Raw genomic sequence first — 27,492 nt, forward strand, 5'->3', positions numbered from 1 at the left:
CATATATGTATATATATATATATATATATATATATATAATGTGTGTGGCCATGGAGCACAAAACCAGTCATAATATGTATGCATCATCTGAAGGCTGAATAAATAAGCTTTCCTTTGATGCATGGTTTGGTAAGCTAGGACAATATTTAGCCGAGATACAACTATTTGAAAATCTGGAATCTGAGGGTGCAAAAAAATCGAGAAAATCGCCTTTAAAGTTGTCCAAGGAATCTGATGGAATCTGAGGGTGCAAAAAAATCGAGAAAATTGCCTTTAAAGTTGTCCAAATAAAGTACTTAGCAATGCATATTACTAATCAAAAATAAAGTTTTTATTTATTTATGGTAATAAATTTACAAAATATCTTCATGGAACATGATCTTTACTAAATATCCTAATAATTTTTGGCATAAATTAATTTTATAGCAACAGATTGTGTGTATAAATAATAATAATAATAATAATAATAATAATAATAATAGTAATAATATAGGTAAAATAAAGGAGGTGGCAAGGTGGGCCTTACCAGCATGGGGCAAAAGGCACAAGGTATTTATAGAGCATATATGTTTTAAATAATATCTAAGTTAATACTTGTTCAAAACAATTACAGCATGCAAATATGAAAAAAAAAATATTTAGGAGCACCATTGCGACTAGATCAGCATATTTGTGTGTGCGATCAGAGGAGCTTCAAAGGTTTCTACTTATAACGTGTTTTCGCAATGTTAATCAGAATGCACTCACTGCTCAAAAGACTGGAGTTTTGTTTAGTGCCGAGTTATGCAAGTTCACAAATCCTCTCACTATAGCAAACAAAGTTTAGACACAATGTAAATAAGAGATTAATCGTAGACTACAAAGGAACTTTGTGAGATCACGATGAACTGAGGTGAGTGACAGCTTTTAAGGGTTATTAAGGTTTGTGATGCTGATTTAATACAGCAGTCAAAAAAAAGAAGCTCAATAAACAAGAAGCACTTGCTTCGTTCCTGCATGAATCAGCTGTTTGAACAAATCAATTGAATGAATTATTCAGTGCTAAAATCAGTGACTTGCCGACATCTACTGGCAGTTTTATTTTTATTTTTTTAAAGTATCATTTCAAATATTTAAATCATTTAATATTTGTATATTCAAAATTTTATATTTAACACTCATGCCACCTCTGAGCCTAATTAAACTTCTGTAAATATACCTACATGCCATTTTGTGTTCTTCTGTGCCACCTATGTAGTGCAAATGAAATTTGTTAATACTGATTACCAATTTGTATTTGATTGGTAACTTATTCTTCTTATTTAATTGGAAATTTTGAAAAAAAGCTTATAAATATAAATGTTTGAATTTGATGTAAAATATGTCATACTTTTACAAAAAAAAAAAAAATAATAATAATAATGCCACTACAAAGCCCAACAGCAGGGGCTGTTTTTAACCCAAATTGCAATTTTTTACATAATCTTCCATTATTGAAAAACACCCATGAAAAATCACCAGATCTATAGCTCATTCAAACACATAGATATTTTAATACACTTTGGATTAAGCCAGGGCCATTTCTAGGCATAGGCGAGCTAGGTGGTCGCCTAGGGCGCCACCAGCTGAAGGGGCGCCAATGAGCGCACGTACTGGCACTTTTAGCAAAGTTGTGATAAAGAGTGGCACGGTCACCCTGAAATATGACGGCCGCCCCCACTGGATCCCCCAACATTATTGGGCTAGAGTACTGTCAATCTGACGATGCCTGCATGCCACTGGATCAGAGTGCTGTCAATTGCTGCCTGATTGTTGCATTTAAAGTTTGCATTTGGAGTGCTCAACAACGCCATTAGATAAGTGGGCTCTGTCAGTGCTTTGGCAAGGTAACACTTTTTTTTGTTCAAAGGCCAATTTAAAATATTGGTACAGTAAATAAAGTGCATAAAATCAGTATTTTGTTTAGGCAGTATTTGGGACTCTTGATAAATCATGTTGCAAGATTTGTCCAAAATGTGTGCATTTTTTGCGCCAATGCATTGTTAAATGATCGGCATGTCATGTAATGTTCCCATATAAACTTTAACATCCAATTAAAAAATCTTTGTATAGTAAAATTCGCTAATTCACGAGATCAATACAACCTTTATTAAACCGCTTTGTTGAGTTAAATGCATCCTTACGGAGGTGTCGAAATGCTGAATCAATTCATTCACTTCCAACAACGCTTAATGGGAGCAGCGTCATAGAGGGCAGAGCATCACATTATTTAAAGAGAAAGTTCACACCTTAATGAGTTGCAAAGGATTAAGTAGCTGCATTGGTTACTTTTATGCCACTGATCAAGCTTTTATATGTAGTTTGGGGTAACAAAGGGTTTGACTGAAATAATAATGCAATAACTGACACTTTAAATCAATGTTTCAAGAAACAACAACATATTTTTTAACAAAAAACAGATAAAGACAAAAAAGTAGCCATTGGTGATATCTAAACATGCATCCAAATCCAAATGTAATAAAATTAATTTATGTGTGATTTATGTGTAAATTATGTGCAATGTCTTAGCTACTAGAGATTGTTACATAGGGCTATACAGGCATCTAGTGGCAACACAATGATATTACAGATACTAAATTGTGCAAAATGTTTATCTTAACAGTCAATTTACATCCACCTCTGAATGGCTGAAGAAAAACAAAATGAAGACTTTGGAGTGGCCTAGTCAAAGTCCTGACCTGAATCCTATTGAGATGCTGTGGCATGACCTTAAAAAGGCGGTTCATGCTCGAAAACCCTCCAATGTGGCTGAATTACAACAATTCTGCATAGATGAGTGGACCAAAATTCCTCCACAGCGCTGTAACAGACTCATTGCAAGTTATCGCAAACGCTTGATTGCAGTTGTTGCTGCTAAGGGTGGCCCAACCAGTTATTAGGTTTAGGGGGCAAACACTTTTTTACACAGGGCCATGTAGTTTTGGATTTTGTTTTCCCTTAATAATAAAAACCTTCATTTAAAAACTGCATCTTGTGTTCACTTGTGTTATCTTCTACTAATATTTAAATTTGTTTGATGATCTGAAACATTAAAGTGTGACAAACATGCAAAAAAATAAGAAATCAGGAAGGGGGCCAACACTTTTTCACACCACTGTATATATATAATTGGTTGGGGGGGGCAATAGGGATTTCGCCTAGGGCGTCAAATTGGCTAGAAACGGGCCTGAATTAAGCACATAAACCACGTTCAGTGTCTGAATTCAGTAAAGTTCTCTGCTGAAGGAATAAATACTTCTGTCTATGTTTTAGTTGTCAAACCATTAATTCGAATTCAAAGGCAGAACTTTGACAAGCTATCTGCACTTTCCAGCCTGGGAGATTAAAAGGTGGAGAAATCTCAAAAGATGGAGATTTGATTATTTTTATTGTAATTAGGGAGAGAGTTATAAATATCTCTTGTGGATGAGAGGAGAAAAGGTGGGTGTTTATCAGTGAGGGATGACAAAAGCCAAAGAAAGACTGTAATCCTGAAGGTGTTTCATTTAGCAAATGTCCTTGAAATAGAAGCAGAAGTAGTTTTGAGGATTAATGATAATATTTTCTTATTATTGCACAAAGATAAAAAAATGAGTATGTTGATTAAATCTTTAACTTTTTCCCCGCACAGAGGACTATATTTCTGTCAAACGCTTTAAATGTAACAGAATGACTTTAAGTTCCGTTAGAAACCATTTGCCTGTTGGTTTTAGTTTAGTGATCAATTCAAAGACTCCAAGACTGTGACATCTGAAATGTTATTTGGCACAGACACATTTGTTATTAGTAGTATCAGTTTCATTTACATTGCTTCAGTAATCATTTGCTAAAGTAAGTAGCAGTATCACTATTACTGTTTCTTGTCAGTTAGTCTTTGAACACTGAGCATTACATTTCAGCATTGTACGATTAAACCCATGCAATTTGCCAGTCTGTCTATCTCAGACTATAGAACACCCTAGCAACAGCACACAAACCACTCAGAACACCTTAGCAAATGCAAAGCAATGCCCTAACAACTACCCAAATCACGCTAACAGCTGCATGGCAATGCACAAATAAACACTCAGAGGACCCCAGCAACTGCATAGCAACATGTTGGCAAACAATGAGAACACCCTAGCAACTACATAGCAACACACTAGCAACCAACAGGAATCGCACCAGCAACTGTATGGCAACATGTTAACAGACACTTAGAACACCTTACCAACTGCATAGCAACACATTAGCACCCCAGCGACTGCATAGCAACATGTTGCCAAACACTCAAAACAGCCTAGCAACTGCAAAGCAACACACTTGCAACCATACCAGCAACTGTACAATAACATGTTGACAAACACTTAAAACATCCTAGCAACACAGTAGCAACCACCTGGCGACTGCATAGCAACAGGTTTCCAAACACTCAGAACACCATAGTATGTGCATAGCAACACAGTAATTACCACCTGGAACCATACAAGCAACTACATAGCAACATATCAACCACCACTTAGAGCCATACCAGCAATTGTATAGCAACATGTTAAGAAACAACCAGAACACCCTGGAAAATGTGTATCAACACACTAGCAACCACCTGGAGCACCAAAGTGACTGCATAGCAACATGTTGGCAAACACTTAGAACACCCTAGTAATGGCATAGCAACACAGTAATGACCACCTGGGACACCCCAGCAACTGCATAGCAACATGTTGACCAGGACTAAGAATACACTATCAACTGCAAAGGAACACACTGGAAAACATTCAGAACACCGCAACAACTGCATAGCAACATGTTAACTAACACCTAGAACACCCTAGCAACTGCATAGCAAAACACTAGAGACCAATTGTAACCATGCCAGTTACTGGATAGCAACATGTTGGAAAACATTCAGAACACCCTAGCTACAGCTTAGCAACATGTTGGCAAACACAACCCCACCCCCCCCACACACACCCCTCCAAAAAAAAACAAGCAACTCCATAGCAACACAGTAGTTACCACCTGGAACCATACAAACAACTGTATAGCAAAATGTTTGGTATACACTCGGAACACTGGCAACTACAGTACACTACATAGCGAGGGGTGTGTGTCACAGTGTTTGGTTGTGGTGCCCTGGACTGGTCACTTGAGAGCGCTCTTCTGTTCTATGTTGTTTGTGTTAAACTCCATTTCCTATAGTCCCCGGCTCATTAATCCTGCTCTGATCTGTAACACATGTTCATCATTTACTCATTATCCCAGCTATATATATCATGCTTTCTCTGTCTGTCATTTGCGTCTTGATTGTATTTTCTTCTCAGTTTGTGTTATCTGTGGTCATGTTTTGGATTACCTTTTGCCACATTTTTGTTCTGTTTTGTTACGTTGTTACTTTCAAATAAACTGCACTTGGAACTTACCTTGTTTTCTCCTGGCAATCCGTGACAGAATCAAGACGCCATTACCAGTTCCAGCAGTTTGTTTTTGTTACCTTTTTGTGGATCATGGACGTTCGGATTATTCCTCCTTCTTCGAAGGAGCGCAGGGCTCGGCTCCGGATGTTTGCGGATCTTCGCCAACGGGGGATGGAGATTGGAGGTTTCGCTCAGTCCTTTTGGAACCTTGCGGTAGGGATGGGACTTCATAACTCAGACTTTTAAAAAATCCTTAATGATTGTTTAGACAATCCCGTTCCTCCTCGGGAGATGGATGGGCTTAAAATGCTTGACTTTTGGGCCTCATTGATTACCTTGGTTACCGCAACTTGGTAATCTCATGTCAGTCTGAGTCCCTTGCAGTGCCCCGGGAGATGCAGGAACCCGCTCCAGTCGGGGAGCTCGCTGAGACCACTCCAGAGCCTGTTCCAGTCCAGGAGCTCGCAGAACCCAGTCCTGAGCCCGCTCCAGTCGGGGAGCTCGCTGAGACCACTCCAGAGCCTGTTCCAGTCCAGGAGCTCGCAGAACCCAGTCCTGAGCCCGCTCCAGTCGGGGAGCTCGCTGAGACCACTCCAGAGCCTGTTCCAGTCCAGGAGCTCGCAGAACCCAGTCCTGAGCCCGCTCCAGTCGGGGAGCTCGCTGAGACCACTCCAGAGCCTGTTCCAGTCCAGGAGCTCGCAGAACCCAGTCCTGAGCCCGCTCCAGTCGGGGAGCTCGCTGAGACCACTCCAGAGCCTGTTCCAGTCCAGGAGCTCGCAGAACCCAGTCCTGAGCCCGCTCCAGTCGGGGAGCTCGCTGAGACCACTCCAGAGCCTGTTCCAGTCCAGGAGCTCGCAGAACCCAGTCCTGAGCCCGCTCCAGTCCGGGAGCTCACAGAGCCCACTCCAGAGGCCACTCCGTTCCGGGAGCCCACAGAGTCCGCTGAGACTAAACTCTCTCTGCTCTTGTTTTCAGGTACTCCTGAGTTGCTGAGAGGGATTTATGTCCCACCAATGTTGCCTGACAGGATTCTGGCTCCGTCCTGGTTGCCCGCCTGGGTTCTGGTGTGGCAGGAGCCTCACTGGCTCACTCCTCCGGCTCCATCCTGGCCATCTGCTGGGAGTCCTGTGTGGTTGGGGTCTTGCTGGTCCATCCTGCCGGTCCCGCCTTGGCCTTTCACCCTGCCGGTTCTGTGCTCATGCCTTGGTCTATCTCTGTCCCTTGGTCTTCTTCCGTTGTTTGGTCCTGGCCCGCCATCCCTCCCCCTGGTCCGCCTTTATTCCACCTCCCTCCTGAACTTTTGTGTTTCTGGTGGAGCGTCTGGTATCCGCTCCGTAGAGGGGGGGTAATGTCACAGTGTTTGGTTGTGGTGCCCTGGACTGGTCACTTGAGGGCGCTCTTCTGTTCTATGTTGTTTGTGTTAAACTCCATTTCCCATAGTCCCCTGCTCATTAATCCTGCTCTGATCTGTAACACCTGTTCATCATTTACTCATTATCCCAGCTATATATATCATGCTTTCTCTGTCTGTCATTTGCGTCTTGATTGTATTGTCTTCTCAGTTTGTGTTATCTGTGGTCATGTTTTGGATTAACTTTTGCCACGTTTTTTGTTCTGTTTTGTTACGTTGTTACCTTCAAATAAACTGCACTTGGAACTTACCTTGTTTTCTCCTGGCAATCCGTGACAGTGTGAACCAGAAGGGCGTAAGTGACATTTTTGGTGAAATGGAGATATACATATATATCAAATGAAAGCTCTTAATGATCTCTTTCTACTGGCAAAAGTACTGTCATCCATGAGTGTACACATTCTTATTATAAACAATTGAAATCAGTACACAAAGTCAAATCAAACTATGGTAACATTTTTGTTTTGGCTCTCCTGTAAAGTTGGTGAAATGTCCCCTTTCTGGTTCTCACCCCTCGATAGAAACATATTTGAAAAACACAAAAATCCACTAACAACTGCAGAAACACACAAGCAACCACCTGGAACACCATAGGGGCTCCATGGCAACATGTTGGCAAACACACAGAACACCCTAGCAACTGCATAGCAGCATGATGGCAAACATCCAGAACACCCTAGCAACATGTTGGCAAACACTGTAGCAACTGCATAGCAAAACAATAGCAACCACAGCCCAGCAGCTGCATAGTAACGTGTTTGCAAACACTACAGACACCCTAGTAACCACATATCAACATTAAGAACAACCTAGAAATAAAAAGCAACACACTAGCAACCACTTGGAATGCTCGAGCAACTGTAGGACAAGAGAACACTGTAGTAATCGCAAAGCAACACTCTTGTCAACCAGTAAGGTGAAGCAAGCTCCCCTCACACATTCTCACACAGTTTTAACGTCTGTGTTTCTCTCTTCCCGAAGGCATATTTCAGGTCCTTCCCACCAACAACCTGCAGATCCTGAGAGTGAGTAAAGCTGATGAGGGTGTGTATCGCTGTGAGGCACGTGTTGAGGCCAGAGGAGAAATCGATTTCAGGGATATTGTGGTGCTGGTGAACGGTAAGAGCTGTTCTTCACATACTGTATGCACATCCTCCCTGAGCTCTGAACAGCTCAATAAGCATACAGCGCTCGACTGGAGGAGTGTTTCAGCATCATACTGTAGCTTACCCACTCTAGTCAAAGACTGACCAGTAAAAATCCATATGAAATCAGAATTGATACTATTAATCCATGAAAGTTAGTTTACTTGGTAATCTTTAAACAAAATCTGAAAATGTGCTTCTGCTCTGGAAGGGCACTCCTTCTCTGATGACATCAGTTTGACAGCTTAACCACTCCCCTCTAATGGTTGTTTGTTAGGTAATGAGAGATGGCAGGGAGGTGCACTAAAATAAAACTCCACCCTCTATTCTGTATTCAGTTTTAGTCGAAAATACGTCACAATACTGAAGTAAAGTAGATAGCAACTTAGGTTCATGTGGACTTCAATGTTTAACTATTTAGCAGTACTTAATAACGTCTGTCACAGGGGCGTTTCCTCCACGGAGGCAAGGGAGGCAGTGTCTCCTCTCCTCAAAACTGGATGAGAAAATAATCGATATTAGAAAAAGAAAACCACACAAATATGACTAAATATGATATTAAAAGTCTAAAAGTCACTCGTTTTTATAAAGTAACCCTGTCCAACAGTGACACCCACAGGTAAAGTTACAGCAGAGGCTTGCCTCCCTTCGGTCCATAGACTTTCTACAGAGATCGCGTGCCATGACTTTTCTGGCGGCTCATTGAGATGAATGGGGAAAGTCACATGAGAGGAGGCAATGCCTCCATCGCGCTATTATTGGATATGATCGGTTATGATTGGATGTGATTGGTTCATGTGATAAATCCCGCCTCTTGTTTTTGTGCGAGCTCTCGGCATGAATGAAGAAAATTATGGCGTTATTGACTAATTATAAAGTAAGTAAACAACTATCCTGCTTAGATATCACTGCTTTATGTCACGTCAAAATGAAACATGAAATGGCTTGAAGACGTGATGACTGTTTTTAGTGAGCATTCAGCTTTATGAAATGAAAGATGTACGTTATCTTTGTGCCTGTGACAATGTTTGTGACAGGGCTTTTATGACGATGAACCGAAAAGTTGACTATTCAAAAGAACAGCTGAACATCAGTTCACAAATAAAAAAAACGGAGTGTCTACTTACAAGTGCAAATAGCCCGCCTTGTTGGCAGATGTTTTACACTAAATCCACCCATCAACGTGTGATTACAAAGCATTACAGAAGACTGTCTTTCAGTAACTGCTCTAGTGGCGCTCAATATGTTATTAATGCATACTGTTTTATAATGTACTACAATACTGAGGTGCAGATAATTGCCACTATTTGCAATAAGTAGTATAAATAGCAGAAAATCCTGCTAACGTAAGGTGTAAATAGAATCTATAGCTATTTGAACATGATTATGAATGTGTATATATATATATATATATATATATATATAACTGCCTCCTCATTTTAAAACACCACTGCACGCCATTGGTCTGTCAGTAGAGAAGAAGCAACAAGATCTGAAAGATTCAATGAAGTTAACGAAGCAATGAGATGAAATATCTTGAAACTGATCGAATAACATGTTTTAAAGAGCATCTGAAGGGAATATTCTGTGGTCAATACAAGTAAAGCTGTAATGACATCATATCGCAGGAAATCGTTTTGATTTTCTCCTTCTAAAATAAACTGAAGTTGTGTTTAAATTACATCCAATCGAAGTGGGGCAAGACATTCATGATAGTTTAACAGAAAAAAATCTGCGGCTTGTGTTTTTGTTAATTCTACAGATTCTCTCCACCTTATTTTTCACGTTAGAATAGCCGCGGCCGTTTGTAAATTTCATGTCTGGCTTCCAGTGTCATTTGCTTCCAGTTATTTGTAACTGTACAAACTGCTGCTGCTTGAAACTGCAATCTGCCATTTAAAAAAAAATTTTTAATGTAATGTCTTAATTATAAACACACTGGTTTGTAGCGCATATAGTTTTACCATTTACTGCACTTTGATATTCTTCTCGTTATTTCCCAATATTGGCTAATGAAATGGAAGGCTTGCACATCCACAAAAAAACAGCTTATTTCCGCGTTGAAAAATAAGGTGGATAATTCTATTGATTAAGTAAAAAGTGTCAAAATCATTATTTTGAGGTGGAACTGTTGCTGTAGATAGATAGGTTATGTGTGGTTATGCATTACTAATTGCTGTGGGTGAGTTTTCTCATGATATCTTTGGGTGGAAGTTGCAGTGTTTATCTGCTTTATAAGCTCATAAACGGGAGTTTTTAGATATAATTTTATACAGACAAGGTTGGTAAGTGATTCTAGTATCACGATAACCCATATGATATTCTTCTTTGGCTCTCAGCGAAGGCGGTCGCATTTCCTCTCCCTCTCCTCCCCGTTACCTTCCCTGCTTTTGCTCCTCTCGTCTTGTCCACTGTCCTAATTTTGAGAGACTCTCTCCGCACTGCTCTCCAGATTTAAAAAAGAAAAATCTAATAAATCATGGATAACATCACGGAGAAGCTCACTGCTTTGCAAAGGCAAATGGATCGATTCGGAGACCAGAATGGACAAAGAGAGTAGTCGTGTAAACTGGAATGCGGCTACTTGCCCCAAGACTAAACAATCCTAATCTTATCTGCTTTTGGCTCCCCTCAACCAGCACTGGCCTCAGCCAAGGCCGCTGTTGGGACAACTACTCCCCCGAGAGAGCACTGCAGTGAGACGCTCTTGTGTTCCTTCCCCCAACTCCTGACATTTACCAACCCTCCCTATATCCCTCGCCTTTACCCCATTACCCCTCGCCGACCGATGAATTTAGATCCTAGCAAAAGGCCACAGCTACTGCCCCTTCCAGTGTCCTGTGGAAGCCACCTGCGCCCCTACTTTTTGGCGTAGGCCAGGTCTTCACCAGAGGACCAGCTACTGCTACTATGGCACTACCCAATGAGTAAGACTGGATAACACTGGGAACGTACCCGTTGAACTTGGAACAGGGGCATTACGAAAGCTCGAACCTTCCCGAAGGAGGTTTCGGAAGCAATACACATATGGACATTCCTTAGGTGCATATGGAAGAATGGAGGTGATTGTAACCCTCTTGAATGGCAGAAGTCTGCCGGAGAACCACGGGCTCAAGGCTATACCATGGACTTTACACATATGGGATCCACTTAGGTCTTACATATGGAACCCAGCCTTCTACCGGTTCTCGAGGATTCAACGAGTGAAGGCCTGGCGCTGGACGCTCCGCCACGTCTGGCTGCCGAGGGGAAGGAGGAACTCAATAGGGTCTACTATATGGACTCTCTGGAGTGGTTTTTGCAAGCCGACCCGAAGCCGGGGCCTCTCAGTGATTCTACCCGTTTGAGGTGAGAACACAGGTGAATACCAGCTCCACACGAAGGCTATAGAATCTAGAGAACGTGTTAGGGGTCGCCCAGCCCGCAGCTCTACAGATATCTGCCAGCGAGGCGCCACGAGCCAGCGCCCAGGAGGATGCAACACCTCTAGTTGAGTGAGCTCGCAACCTTAACGGGCAGGGCACACCCTGTGCCTGACAAGCCAGGGTGATGGCATCCACTATCCAGTGGGCCACCCTCTGCTTTGAGACGGCATTCCTCTGCTGCCAGCCTCCGTGACAGACAAGAGCTGGTCTGAGGTCCTGAAGCTTTGCGTCCGGTCAACGTAGCACCTTAAGGCTTGGACGGGACAGAGCAAAGCTGACCGCGTGGAAAAAAAGGAAACAAAAGATTCTCCGCCCCCGCCCTCCTCCGGGGGAGGGAGTGGTGCATTCACCATCTCCCGAAGAGCAACCTCCATTTTTGGGTCGCCCGTCTCCAGGCCTCTTGCTCTTTCGCTTACCACCAGGTCTGGCGGGGGCCTGGGCGGGCGGGGCGGCTGCCCTGCGGCCGGCTCCTTGGCGCAGTTTTGCTGAAGATTGCTGCGGGTGCTGCGCGGGAGCGGGGGTGGCGGCCGGGGGCCGCCCTCGGTGACGAACGGGCTGAGGAACTGCCACCGGCGGCCGGGTGGAGGCAGCAGCTGCACGCCGGTGCAGGATGTACCTGATGGCCTCAGTCTGCTTTTGGGCTGCGGAGAACTGCTGGGCTAAGTTCTCCACTGTGTCGCAGAAAAGGCCGGTCTGGGACACGGGGGCATTCAAGAATCTTGTCTTGTCCGTCTCGCGCATGTCAGCCAGACACAGCCAGAGATGGCGCTCCTGGACCACCATAGTGGACATCGCATGACCCAGAGACCGCGCCGTAAACTTCGTCACTCGTGGCGCGAGGTCTGTCGTGGTGCGGAGTTCTTTGAGAACTTCCGGGTCGTGACCACCCTCGTGCAAGTCCCTCAGTGCCTTAGCCTGGTGCACTTGCAATAACGCCGAAGCGTGTAAGGTGGACGCAGCTTCTCCACAGGCCGTATAAGCACTGCCGATCAAGGCCAATGAGTGCCTACAGGCCCGGGAGTGGAGCAACGGTTTGCCCCACCAAGTGGTAGCGGCATTTGGACACAATTGTATCGCAACCGACTGCTCCACCTGGGGAACTCCCGCGTACCCCCACGCTGGACCCCCATCAAGGGTGATGAGGGAGGATGAGCCACTGGGCCGGTTTCTGGCAATGAAAGGTGCCGTCCATGACCCAGCGATATCATCATGCACCACCGGGAAAAAAGGCACTGGGGTGGGGCCCTGAGAACCAGCGCGCCACCCCGAGAAACCAATCGTCCAACCTTGAGGGTTTGGGTCGATTCCACTCGAGCCCGACACTCTCGGCAGCCCGGGAAAGCATAGCCATCATTTCCGGGTCCGTATCCGGCACCGCTGACCGCCCAGAGGGCGGCAACGCTGACGGATCTTCATCCCCAGAGAAATCCGGCTCACCCTCCGATGCTGCAACCAACATCCGATTGTCGGGGGGAGCCTCGGAAGAAACAGGTGGTACCCCCCGGGAGGGTCCAGCCTGCTCTTTTGAGAGCTCCACTGGTTTCGGAGTGCCGGCTGGCTGGGGCATCCCCGGAGGGGAATTCCTCACCGTGACCATAAGACCAGTCCGCCCACTGCCAGAAAAAGGGCGCCCCCGGCTGCCGCCAGAGGGAACCCCAGATCTAGGCAGTGGCACGGGCACTCCGCCCCCTTGCAGGTAATGGAGTCTGGTCCGCAACTCCGAGATGGTCATACCCCGCAATGGGAGCATGAATCATCCACGAAAACCACCTCAGCGTGCTTCATGCCCAGACACGAGAGGCAGCGATTGTGACCATCACCTGGCGCCAGGTAATGACCGCACCCAGAAACACACGGGTGGTTCGACATCTTTAAAAAGACGTTCCACCCGATGTGACGTCGAGAGTGACCGACTGAAAGGGAACTATTTTGTTCAACAATTACCTATATATATGTTCAACAAAACATATCTGTTGAATAACTCAATTACCAGTCATATTTCTCTCATACAGCCTCTATAATCTGCGGCCTTCCTTACTAGAAGAACAACGATCCAAACTAACCTCAAACAGATGGCGTGCATATGTGTTAATTCAAGATGGAAGGTCAAAGCAGAGTGAGGCGTTTCATTACAGCAGTGGATTGTGTTCCAACACACTGTTACAATCCACTGCAGCTCAGCCAAGGCTGGGAATAAATCAAGGGGAAAATTCTAGATTCAATCTCCAGTCTTGGATACGAGATCCAAGCGTCATCGCTTTCTAGTCAGCACTCGCTAAGTGATTTAAGCAGCAGGTTGTTCTGTTTCAGAGGCAGACGGCGTTTGCCATGTCTTGGGGGATAATAGGATGCGCCTCATTGAGCGAGCTTATTGGATCTTCCTGAGAGCTATAAGTGGTGATGCTAAATTTAATGCAATGCACGTTTTTTCATCTTTGCATGTTATTATATCAGTTTAAAGAAGTATGAGTTGTGCAAATACTATTGTATCCACTCAGGCAGAACTTGGCGCTATCAAATCCTGACGATGGCTCAATTTTCGGAACAAGGTAAATGAATGTGTTGAAAAGACAGGCGGCGTTTCATGAAGCATTGGTGAAGATCGGGCTGCCACTTGCTTGTAAGTCACTGAAGCTCGAAGTGTATGTTAATTGAAACATTTAGTCACAAATCTAGTCAGTAGAAAATTGAGTGTGAAGACGCTGAGTGGATAAACGACATGCAGCTTTGGGATGTGAAACGCCCCTTTTAATTAGTTTGAACATGAAAAGACCAGCACTACTAGTTTGAACTGGTCTCTTCATGCTGGTTTATGTTGGTTAGCAGGGTTGCTACCACCATAGGAATCTTAACCAGCAAAACCTGTCATGCGGGTCTGATAAAGCTGGTTGACTTTCCAGTTAAGCTAGTTCAACAGTTCATCACCAACACACGAGCTTCCAAAACACAATTACAACAACCAGCTGTACTTTGTTAATTTCCCATCAAAAAAATTCATAGATGTGTTCATTTAGTTAATGCTAATCACTCCCCGCAGAACAAGCCTGTTCTTGATAAATCTGCTGTGAAAACGTGGGAAAAACCGACGAGGAAGAAGTTGGAGTGAAGCGATCTTTATACAGGCGCATTGTGATTGGGTGGTTTACGCTGTCTATACAGGAGACAATCCAATCGGCCACTGGCTGCTCGCTGTCCCTGCGTGATGGTCCTTGGCAAAAAAAGCAAAAACATTTTGTCGGCCCCTTAAGTGCGTCAGCCCACCGGGAAAATGCCCGGTATGCCCGATTACCAATCCAGCCCTGCCGACTGGTCAAGAGATCCATACTAATAGTGTTGGAGTTTGAATGTTAGATAATAGTGAGTGTAATCCAAACATAACACATGCAAGCATCTGACTTTTCTTGTATAGAAAGAGACATGGAAAAACATATTAAGCATGCATGATTAACTGTCTGTCTGGTGTTGTTTCAGTTCCTCCAGTTCTGTCAGTGCCTCAGCAGTCCTTCAATGCCACTGCCGACTATCAGGAGTCAGTGACATTCACCTGCATTACGTCCGGCTCCCCTGACCCTCAGGTGACCTGGTACTGGTGGGTAACAGTAACGTTTGTCAAGAGACACTCTGCATGTTGCTACTTGGTCCTAAAAGCTACAAACCCTGAAGATACAGCGATGTGTTAGTGCAGCATGTAGGGTGCTGGACATCACCGCTAGTATATAGGGCACAGTGTCCTTGTGTCCTTGATTCTATCTGTATGCAAATGGAGGCAGGTTTGAAGGTCCAGAGGTCTTCAGTGGGAGTGATGTTATAACGTTATAACGTCTCAGTCTGAATATTACAAGTGCAAAGTGCAGCATAATTACAGTTTTCACCTGTTTAAACCTGTGAAAGATTGGCACGATAGTTTTTTTAAATTGCTGAAATTAAAGTGCATTAAATCGAAGGTATTTTTGCCGAAGAAAGTTCTCTTTAATTGTTTGAAGCTATAAAGACACTGTGTAGATTCACAAATTAATATTTATGCAAGGCTTTTAAATGCTGTTCAATTTAACAGACAGGATCTCGTAGGTTTCAATTAATTATTATTAATTAGATTAATATGATTATTCAGTTCTATAGAATTCAGTGCAGTTAACATGTATGCAATGTTTAATCATAATTATTATTAGATATTTATCATTATATATTAAATATCCTATATATATGTTCAACAAAACATATCTGTTGAATAACTCAATTACCAGTCATATTTCTCTCATACAGCCTCTATAATCTGCGGCCTTCCTTACTAGAAGAACAACGATCCAAACTAACCTCAAACAGATGGCGTGCATATGTGTTAATTCAAGATGGAAGGTCAAAGCAGAGTGAGGCGTTTCATTACAGCAGTGGATTGTGTTCCAACACACTGTTACAATCCACTGCAGCTCAGCCAAGGCTGGGAATAAATCAAGGGGAAAATTCTAGATTCAATCTCCAGTCTTGGATACGAGATCCAAGCGTCATCGCTTTCTAGTCAGCACTCGCTAAGTGATTTAAGCAGCAGGTTGTTCTGTTTCAGAGGCAGACGGCGTTTGCCATGTCTTGGGGGATAATAGGATGCGCCTCATTGAGCGAGCTTATTGGATCTTCCTGAGAGCTATAAGTGGTGATGCTAAATTTAATGCAATGCACGTTTTTTCATCTTTGCATGTTATTATATCAGTTTAAAGAAGTATGAGTTGTGCAAATACTATTGTATCCACTCAGGCAGAACTTGGCGCTATCAAATCCTGACGATGGCTCAATTTTCGGAACAAGGTAAATGAATGTGTTGAAAAGACAGGCGGCGTTTCATGAAGCATTGGTGAAGATCGGGCTGCCACTTGCTTGTAAGTCACTGAAGCTCGAAGTGTATGTTAAATCTAGTCAGTAGAAAATTGAGTGTGAAGACGCTGAGTGGATAAACGACATGCAGCTTTGGGATGTGAAACGCCCCTTTTAATTAGTTTGAACATGAAAAGACCAGCACTACTAGTTTGAACTGGTCTCTTCATGCTGGTTTATGTTGGTTAGCAGGGTTGCTACCACCATAGGAATCTTAACCAGCAAAACCTGTCATGCGGGTCTGATAAAGCTGGTTGACTTTCCAGTTAAGCTAGTTCAACAGTTCATCACCAACACACGAGCTTCCAAAACACAATTACAACAACCAGCTGTACTTTGTTAATTTCCCATCAAAAAAATTCATAGATGTGTTCATTTAGTTAATGCTAACCAGTCAAATTTCGAATTAGACAACTGACCAATGTCAGTTCACTAAGGCCCAATCCCAATTCTATTTTATACCACTTCCTCTTCCCCTACCTTCCGCCTACCCCTTCCCCATGTCCCTTGAAACAGAGTGTCAAGGGGTAGGGGTGAAAAGATATCATGCAGCTCACACATCCAGGATCAAAGAAACTTGTCAATGCTGCCCCACAACTTGTATTAATAACAGTTTAAATACTGAATTGCTACATTATATTTTCCAGCAACGAGAGGATAAAATCACTGTTTTTGAAGTAAACTCACTCTAAAAAGGGAAACGCACAGATGCGCATACACGTAACTTTCATTTCTCTATCTCTCTCTATGTCTTTCTATCTCTCTCTGTCTCTCTCTCTCTGTCTCTCTCTCGAATTGGCAATATTTGAGAAAAGGGTTTAGTGATTTATAATTATTGGGGGTACTAACCCTCCTCAATGTCTACGGTGTCAATGTCTACGGCGGTTATCACCCTGATCAGACATGAAAATACACTGAACAAAATTATAAACGAAACACTTTTGTTTTTGCCCCCATTTTTCATGAGCTGAACTCGAAGATCTAAGACTTTTTCTATGTACACAAAAGGCCTATTTCTCTCAAATATTGTTCACAAATCTGTGTTAGTGAGCACTTCTCCTTTCCCGAGATAATCCATCCACCTCCCAGGTGTCCGAAAAGCAGTCAGTATCTGGTGTGACCACCAACAATATATAAGTGCAAGTGGCAAGTCTCGGTTAGCCTAACGCAGTACACGTAGCAAGGTGTGTGTGTATATATATATATATATAATACACACACACATATACACACACAGTGATAGAATAGAAAAAGTAGAAAGCTTTTATTTTTATAAAAATAAAGAAGATAAATATAGATAAAGTAGAACTAAAATAGATTAGAAAGTGCTAGAGTTAGAGGGTCAAATAAAGGTGGAACAGATGTGTTTTTAGTCATTTCTTGAAGATGATTAAGGACTCAGCTGCTTGGATTGATTTGGGCAGGTCATTCCACCAGGAGGAAACAGTTAATGAAAAAGTCAGTAAAAAAGTGATTTTGTGCCTCTTTGAGATGGCACATTAATACACCGTTCACTTGCAGAACGCAAGATTCTAGAAGGCACATAACTCTGAAGTAATGAATTTAGGTAAAGGGGTGCAGACAGAGCCAGTGGTGTTTTTTTAGGCAAACATTAATGACTTGAATTTAATGCGAGCAGCTACTGGTAGCCAGTGCAAATTGATGAACAGAGGTGTGACATGTTCTTTTGGGCTCATTAAAGATTAATCTTGCAGCGGCATTTTGGATTAATTTAAATATACTGTATATATGATAGGCCTATACACTACCAGTCAAAAGTTTTTGAACAGTAAGATTTTTAATGCTTTTTAAAGTCCTCAAAATATATTTTTTTTTTATTATAATATATATATATTTATTTTTATTTTTTTTTTTTTTTTTTTTTTTTTTTTTTTTTGAAACAAATGTTTTGACGTATTTGTAAATTGCAATATTACAAACACATTCACACATAAACATTACCAAATTATGTAATATATTAAAATATATATATATATATATATATATATTCATTGCATTTCCTAAAATACGATAAATAAAATATATTTTTGTTTATGTTGTTACCATTAAATGAATTAATATTGTTATTAATATTATTAATCAGAATAATAAACATCAGTACTCTACTGTGCTTTATATGCTCAATCAGATAGATTTGTTAGGTTAATGTCACTTTACCGAAGTGCCTGCTTTAGTTACTTGTCATCATTATTTCCAGCCATTAATTAGTTATTGCTTGTATCTGTTCTGTATCCCCTTTAAACAACTCGCCCTCATGTTGATTCATGATATTTCATCTGTGCAAGACAAAAGGAGATGTTGAACAGATGTTCGCATTCATTTTTTACTGAATAATGGCTCTGCTTAAATCATGACAGAATTGTTATTTTTGAACTCTTGGCTCAGAATGTACTGGCAAGATCTTGTGTTTGCATGAGTTCCTCCGCTTCATGACAGCTCCGTTTAGCTTGTTGAAGTCTAATTGGGTCCTGTGTGTTCCTTTGTTTTTCTTATAGCCCAGCGGCTAATTGTGTCTCTGAACAGAGACCTGCGTTCACTGCGCTTAATTGTGGCCTTGTTATTGTGATTGAAATGTTAGCAACATGGATCTTCATTTGTATAGTTACTGCTCTTTTGTCTCTGCACTTTTTGTAGCTTAAACTCAGAAACTCTTAGTTTAACTAAGCAGAATTATTTTAATTCATTATTTTATTCAGCAAGGATGGATTGAATTTATAACAATTATAATATTGAAAAAGATTTCTATTTTCAAATAAATTATGTTCTTTTGAACTTTCTATTCATCAAATAATCCTGACAATCATAGCAGGGTTTCTACAAAAATATGAAGCAGCACAACTGTTTTTAACATGGATGATAATCAGATATGTTTCTTGAGCAGCCATTCAGAAATTAAATTGATTTCTGAAGGATCATGTGACATTGAAGACTGGAGTAATGATGCTGATAATTCAGATTTCATCACATGAATAAATTACATTTTACATTATATTCACATAGCTAGTTATTTTGATTTGTAATAATATTTCACAATATTACTGTTATTACTGTATTTTTATTCAAATAAATGCAGGCTTTGTGAGTGGAAGAGTCTTTTTCAAAAACATTAAAAAAAAGACTTGAACAGTAGTGAATGTGTTCACATGGTCTCAATATTTATTACATTAGGCATTTGATATTTATCATATATATTATACTTATCATATATATATATATATATATATATATATATATATATATATATATATATATATATATATATTACAATATATTACAATTAGAAGTGTACAGTATATATAATATAATTTGTTACCATTAAACTACTCCTATCATAATATAAGATATTTATTTGTTTTTAGTCATGTAGAATTTGCTAATTAATTACTGTGTGGATAGATGGATTTTTTTCTTCCAAATTAATTTCTACACACTAATTAAACTGGGACGTTCAATGAGTAAGATAATCATATTCTATATTCTGTTTAATCAGTTTCAGATGTGTTTTCAGCAATGATGGTTTGTTTCAACAGGAAGGGTAATGTGATCGAGCGATCAGAGCAGTATGTGTTAAGCACACTGGATGGGGGCAAAAGCACGCTGACCATTAAAAACATCCGGCAGGGGGACGGAGGGCCGTACACTTGCCGTGCGAGCAACAAGGCCGGGAGCTCCGAGAGTCAGCTCTTCCTCAAAGTGTTCGGTGAGGAAACATTTGGATCTTTTATACATTTGTTTGATTTTTATAAGGTGTTTTTGTTGTAGCATCTCAGAGGAAGTATTTCCTCATGACGGCGGTACAGACGATTCTACTTTTCTATTTCCATTTAGTTGCTTTCAACTCACATTCTCTTGAAGAAAATGAAGCGATGCGTCTTTGGTCATGCCGGCAATGCAGTAAATGTGCCGCTATCTCAAAATTCATTTCAGAGAAATGAAAGACTGTTCATTTATCATGAAACACTCCAGCAAGTTCTTTATAGGACCCGCATTCAATTTCTGCTTTCATGAAGCTACTGAGCAAATTCACAAACTGATTATTCTGATTGGACCTCCTGTCTTCTGCAAGGAAATGTTCGGTCCTTCCCTTCAGGCTGTCCCTGGCCCCCCGCACTTTTATGAAGTGCATGGACGCAGCTCTCTTCCCTCTGAGACAGATGGGAATCCGCATTCTCAATTACCTCGACGACTGGCTCATTCCGGCCCAGTCGGAGGCAGAATTAATATCACACAGGACCCTCCTGCTCAGCCACCTGGAGTGCCTGGGACTCAGGGTCAATTTTGCCAAGAGCCCGCTGTTCCCCAGCAAGCGAATATCGTTCCTGTGAACAATTTTCGACTCAGCCCAAAGGAGAACTGTAGTCGCGCCAGAACGAGCTCTGGCCATACGGAGGCTGGCGACCTCCTTCGAGGTTGGTTCCACTCGCCCTCTCAAAGCGTTTCAGAGGATGCTGAGCCTCATGGCAGCAGCATCGCCAGTGTTTCAGTTGGTCTGCTTCGTGTGTGCACCCTTCAGCGCAGGTTGAAACCACGGGTTCCGTCCCATGCGTGGCGTCACGGATGCCTGCAGATCAGGGTGAGTCATACCTGTGTAACAGCCCTGGCCCCCTGGAAGAACTCCTGCTGGATGGAACAGGGCGTGGCCATGGGGATGATTTGCAGAAGGACAGCTGTCATGACAGACGCCTCCAACTGAGGTTGGGGGGCGCTGTGCGAGGGCATACCAACTTTCGTCCACTGGTCGAAGGCGGAAAAAGGCTTCCACGTCAACTGCCTGGGAATGGTAGCAGTATGTCGAGCCTGTCAGTTCTTCCTGCCAGTCCTAAAGGGGCATCATGTGCTAATCTGATCGGACAACATGTCTGTGGTGTCCTACATAAATCACCATCTCTTCACTCTGGTAGAACGCTTCTTGGAATGGTCTCAACTCAACCTGCGCTCGCTGAGAGCAGCGCATATACCGGGCAAATTGAACCAAGGAGCGGACGTGCTATCAAGGAGCAATGTCCCCTCAGGGGAGTGGACGCTCCATCCACATATGGTTCAGAGGATCTGGGAGATCTTCGGCGAGGCCGAGGTGGACCTCTTTGCCTCAGAAGACAACTCTCACTGCCCAATTTATTTCTCAAAGACCAGGCCCCAAGACCCACAATTGGCCCAACCTCCTTCTTTATGCTTTTCCCCCGATCGCTCTGATACCACAGGTAAGGGAACAAAAACACAAGGTTCTCATGGTGGCCCCCCCTTGGATGAACCATCTGTGGCTATCAGAGCTAACTCAGCTATTGATAGCGGCCCTTGGCCTGTTCCGCTGAGACAGGATCTCCTCACTCAAGCGAACGGGACAATATGGCATCCTCGGCCCGACCTATGGGCCCTGCACCTCTGGCCACTCGACTGGAGCCTTCAAGCCTCCCAGAGCAAGTCGTAAACACAATTTCGGAGGCTAGAGCCCAGTCTACGAGACGCCTCTATGCCTTAAAGTGGTCTTTTTTTCTCCACTTGGTGTCTAAACCACGGCAAAGACCCTCATACTTCCGATTTGACAGAGGTATTGTCATTTCTGCAAGAGCTGCTGGATAAGGGACGCTCCCCATCCACGCTCAAAGTCTATGTGGCGGCTATAGCGGCCTCTCATGCTTCATGGGATCTGCCCACTGTGCTGAGGGCCCTGAAGGGCCCTGCTTTCGAGCCGCTACAGTCTGCCAACATTCGGTTACTATCGCTGAAGACTCAGTTTTCAAGCTCTCTAGTAGCCCTGCCTGCCTGGAATTTGGGCCTAACGACACTAAATTCATCATGAAACCAAGGCACGGTTACGTACTTAAGGTGCTCTCCACTCTGTTCAGAGCACAGGTCATTACGCTCTTCGCGGTTCCTCCAACTGAAGAAGACCGAGAGCTATCACTGCTCTGCCCTGTTAGAGCTCTGATAATATATATTGAGCGTTCCGCCCCCTATAGGCAGTCGGAACAACTCTTTGTCAGGTTCGGTAACCGCACCTAAGGACTTCCAGTTACGAAGCAAAGACTCTCTAGATCAGGGGTGCCCAAACTCTGTCCTGGAATCCTGTTGCGAACGCCCACTTATATAGCCAGATGCCCTGCCCATTCTGGCAGGCTTTGGCAGGCTTTGGCGGGTTTCGTCGCCATAGGCTCGTGCAGCTTCGCTGTCTAGCTGTTCATTTTTAATACACTGCATGAACCAATGGCCGAGCAGTTTCACTGCATAAATGAAAAAAGGTTTCAGTTCAGGAGAAAAAAGGCTTTTTCCCATAAGCATCTAGCAAGACACAGTACTCGTTCCCATATCTCAGGGAACCAAGGTTACATTAGTAACCGAGTACGTTCTCTATTGCTGCTCATTTCAACGTGCCTATTTCAAAACAAGATAAAAAACAAGATATTAAGTATCAATTGCACACTGCGTTAGCTGAAAGAAAGCTTCTCCCTCCTGTCAGCGTTGTACCTTCACATGCTGTTACGCATCCCGATCCTGAGCTGCGTAAACTGGAGTTACAGGTGGAAATGCGGCGCTTAGAGCTCAATGAAAAAGAGCTCCAGCATGAGTTTGAGCTGCGTAAATTTGAAATAGAGGAGACAGGAAGATGTGAATCAGTCCGCGTTAGAGCTAGACAGTTGAGCAGGGATTCTGCTACTATGGAGACATTGTTTTGGATTTTGGATTTTGATGTTAATAAATGCATTTGTTTAAACCCACCTTTTTCTGAGAGAGATGTTGGCAAATATTTTGTGCTGTTTGAACAGGTAGCAAAGCCCTTAAAGTGGCCTACACAGGTTTGGCCTCTCCTTCTGCAGTGTGTGTTTACGGGTAAAACCCAGGAGGCGTATGCTTCTCTCTCACCTGAGGCAAGTTTAGATTATGACCAGGTGAAGTCTGCAGTTCTAATGTCTTATGAGTTGGTTCCTGAGGCTTATAGGCAAAAGTTTAGACGTTATAAGAAAGCCGAGGGCCAAAGTTATGTTGAATTTGGTCGTGAGAATCGCTGGTGTTCTACACAACAGGTGAAGAACTTTGAGCAGCTTCGTTATTTAATTCTCATGGAGGAATTAAAAAATTGTCTACCAGACAAAATTGCAACATACTTAAATGAACAAAAAGTCACTAATGTGTCTGCTGCTGCGATATTAGCTGATATATATGTTCTGATCCACAAAGAGAGCTTTGAAAGGCCGCCCTTTTCTCTGTCGCAGCGTGGTCCCTTTACACACGCTCACTTTGGTGAGCATGTCAGTCCTAAAGACGGTACAGCTAAGGCGAGGCCTGTGTGTGCTTACTGTAAAAAGCATGGCCGTCTAATCAACAGCTGTTTTCTGTTGAATAAAAAGAAACCTAAGGCAGTTGTGTTGGTCAAAACATCTACAGCACCGCAGCCCCCTCAATCTGAATGTATGGACTTGGCCATTTATTCCCCTTTTATTATGAAGGGTGCAGTTTCATTGCCAGACAGCTGCATAAAAGTCCCAGTAACTATTCTACGTGATACTGCTGCTTCTAGGTCTATTATTCTTCAAAGTGTGTTGCCTCTTTCAGATAAAACCTCCTTAAGCTGCGGTGAGCTGGTGCAGGGTTTTGGAATGAAGTTTGTTAATTTGACCATGCACACCATTCAGCTCGAGTCGGACCTGGTGTCTGGTCCAGCTGCGGTGGCTGCGTGCACCGTTTTTCCCATTAAATGAGTGGATTTCCTTTTAGGCAATGATTTGGCTGGGGGTAAAATTCTAGTAAATCCAGAGGTTACTACTGTGCCCCTTGTCTCTAAAGGCCCTGATGAATTGCAGATTAAATATCCCACAGTATTTCCTGTGTGTGCTGTCACGCGTGCTATGGCCAAAGCTAATGTTTTAGAGTGTGATGGTTTAGAGATTAGCTTTATGATAGATCCTGATATAGAGTCTAAATTATCCCCTAATATTAACTCTGTCGCGTGTCTTCCACCTACAGTCTCTGATCCCGTGTGAAGGTGGCGTGCACAGTTCGCTCCATACTGTGTTAGAGCTGAAGAAGCCATTGGAGAGCTTTGGTGGCACGCACATGTCCCGGAAACATTTGATTTCTGAGCAGAAGCGTGATCAGTCCATCGTCTCTTTATTTGAATTGGTTGTCTCTGAGAATGAGCTTGCAGACATGGCATCTGGCTATTTTCTTAAAAATTATGTCCTGCTGCGTAAGTGGACACCATCTTATGCATCCACACAGGATGACTGGAGCATTGTCACACAAGTTGTTGTTCCAAACAAGTTTCGAAATGAAATATTCAGTCTGGCACATGACAATCCGTTAGGTGGTCACTTAGGTGTTACCAAAACTTACAATCGTATCTTGCGCCAGTTTTTCTGGCCAGGGTTAAAACGGGATGTGAAGTTACACTGTAGAACATGTCACACATGTCAAATATCTGGAAAGTCAAACCCACCCATCCCACCATACCATTTATATCCTATTCCAGCTGTTGATTCACCATTTGATCATATTATTGTTGACTGTGTGGGTCCATTGCCCCGTACTAAATCTGGCAGCAAAGTTCTTACTGACCATTATGTGTGCTTCAACATGATTTCCCGAAGCTATACCTATGTGTAAAATCACTGCACCTGCGGTTGTAAAAGCACACGTTAATTTATTTTCATTGTTTGGACTCCCTAAGGTAATTCAAACTGACCAGGGGACAAATTTTATGTATCATGTTTTTGCACAGGTGGCCGATCTGCTGAACATCACCCACTGTTTTTCAAGCGCTTACCACCCGGAAAGTCAGGGCACACTGGAAAGGTTTCATCAAACTCTTAAATCCATGCTCTGTGCCTATTGCCTTGAATTTGAAAAAGAGTGGGACGATGGTGTACATCTTTTGCTGTTTGCAGCTCGGGAAGTTGTGCAGGAGTCTACTGGTTTCAGCCCAGCAGATTTAGTGTTTGCTCATAATGTGCGTGGTCCCTTAAAACTGCTTCGGGAGAATTGCTTTGAATGAGTCCAAACCGCAAAATCTGCTTGATTATGTCAGCTCTTTTCGCTACAAGTTACACTGTGCTTGTGAGCTGGCTACACAAAATGTGTTTGCTGCTCAGTCCAAGATGAAAGGCTGGTTTGATAAAAAGGCCATGGTCAGACAGTTTAAGCCTGGGGATAAAGTTCTGGTGTTTTTGCCTATCCCTGGTTCCAGCCTTCAGGCACGTTATAGTGGCCCCTATGTCATAAAAAAGAGAGTCAGTGACAGGGATTATATTGTAGCTACTCCTGACTGTGCACGTCGTAGCAGACTTTGCCACATCAATATGATTAAACCTTATTATGATCGTGAACAGCTGAACAAACCTAGCTCTGGGTGATGTAAACACAGTCCTGGCCTTGACCAATGTTGAGTGTTCTCCAGCTTTATGTTCGCCTCTGTCTAACGCTTTGCAAGTATGTGATCCTTCTGTGTCACCACTCGGTGCTGAAACTGTCCTTGAGGCCTGTGAGTCGCTGTCTGCTCCTGAAATTGGTTGTGACATTGAGAGTCCTTCTGTCGCTACAATTCAGGGCCGTTTAAAGAAGTCTGAGATGTTTGCTAATCTTGATTCTTGTTTTTTGCATCTCCCCTGTTCACAGCGTACAGATTAATGTACAGTAGTAATGTTAATCAATTGTCATGTTTCGTTGTTTTCAGATGTGCCGTCCCAAACACACGTATTGCAGCATGACATCGATGTTGGTGACAACACGTCGATTAAACAGCACCCGTACCGTGTCAACCCAGAAAAATGTCAGCGCCTCCAAAACCAAGTTAACTATATGTTGTCACATTGCATTGCGGAATCCAGTATTAGTTCATGTAGTTCACCATGTCTTCTTGTTATCAAGATTGATGAGTCTGACCGTTTTTGTACATACTTTAGGAAGGTTAGCAATGTCACTAGCCTGATTATTATCCTCTTCCTCGCATGGAGGACTGTGTTGACCGTGTGGGGTCAGCAGCATTTTTGACAAAGTTAGACCTCCTTAAAGGCTATTGGCAGGTGCCTTTAACTCCGCGTGCCAGAGAAATTAGTGCATTTGTTACCCCTGATGCATTTTTACAGTATACTGTAATGCCTTTTGGGGTACGCAATGCGCCTGCTACTTTTCAGCGGTTAGTTAACCGCGTTTTGTGGGGGGTGCCGGGGTGTGAGGTGTATTTGGACGACATAGTTGTTCACTCTGCAACATGGGACGAGCACATCAATCAGTTAAAAAAAGTATTTCAGAGGCTGACTGAGGCAAATCTAACTGTTAATTTGGCTAAATGCGAGTTTGCTAAAGCGACAGTAGTCGCTTTAACTCCGCATGCCAAAGAAATTAGTGCATTTGTTACCCCTGATGCATTTTTTCAGTATACTGTAATTGCCTCGCGTACGCCTCGGCCCAGAGTCCTCAAATAAATATCAGTGCTCATATTGTCTTATCTTTCTTTTGTCTTCTCTAGTTTCTTATTGGTTGAGCTGGGGAGAGGAGGCTATAAAGTGGTAGGAGGAAGACGGGAGTAAACATCAATTTAAATTTAGATAAACCCAAATGAGCTAAAAAAGAAAGCCACCGGTTACATACACAAATTAAACCTCTTTACACTTTTTAGTCAAAAGATAAGATATTAAATGCACAATAAAAATTAATAAGAATGCACAGTAGCCAGGTTTTAGTTGTGGTTCCAATTATATTTTCACAAATACAAAGAAAAACAACTAAAATGTTCTGCACACTTTTCACTTTGTAACATCAAAATAATAGTTGAGATGGCGAATATGATGCGGATCCACTCGATTTCCTTGTTCAAATCAGCAGTTTCAAGAGTCCAATTCTCCATGCAAAAGTATTTCAAAGAAAACAATAAAGGGAAAAATGCAAACAAAATTAATTCAGCAACTTCTCACTGTCTTAAAGATGTGTATATACTCACACGCCAAATGGCGATAGATGTGAATGAGGGTGTGTGGCAAAAGTGTTGGTGAGTGTTTGGGGTGTGTGCGTGAGTCAGTCAAGCCGTCCAGCTGAACCGCTACTCTTGGCAACTGTGGAAGACAGTTTTGGGTGACGAATCGGAGTTGGATATTTCCGGGAAAACAGGTATCCGGACTAACACATACTTCTGCGACTTCTGAAGTTACACACGCTCTGCACTGTTGTCCATAGCTCGGAGAATACATTCTTCGGAACACTCCGGCAACCGCACCAGC

General features: G+C 42.8%; 1 protein-coding gene across 1 annotated transcript in view; it reads left to right on the forward strand.

Annotated features, from left to right (window-relative positions):
- The window catches only part of LOC107568614 (neural cell adhesion molecule 2-like), a 129,526-nt gene that overhangs the window by 46,538 nt on the left and 55,496 nt on the right, over positions 1–27,492 (forward strand). The window contains exons 7-9 of the mRNA XM_016254580.1: positions 7,807–7,944; positions 14,867–14,984; positions 19,813–19,982. Coding sequence (XP_016110066.1) covers positions 7,807–7,944; positions 14,867–14,984; positions 19,813–19,982 — 426 coding nt within the window. The remainder of the gene's footprint in view (positions 1–7,806; positions 7,945–14,866; positions 14,985–19,812; positions 19,983–27,492) is intronic.

The sequence above is a fragment of the Sinocyclocheilus grahami genome, unplaced genomic scaffold, assembly GCF_001515645.1.
Source record: "Sinocyclocheilus grahami isolate Dianchi unplaced genomic scaffold, SAMN03320097.WGS_v1.1 scaffold1263.1, whole genome shotgun sequence".
NCBI lineage: Eukaryota > Metazoa > Chordata > Actinopteri > Cypriniformes > Cyprinidae > Sinocyclocheilus > Sinocyclocheilus grahami.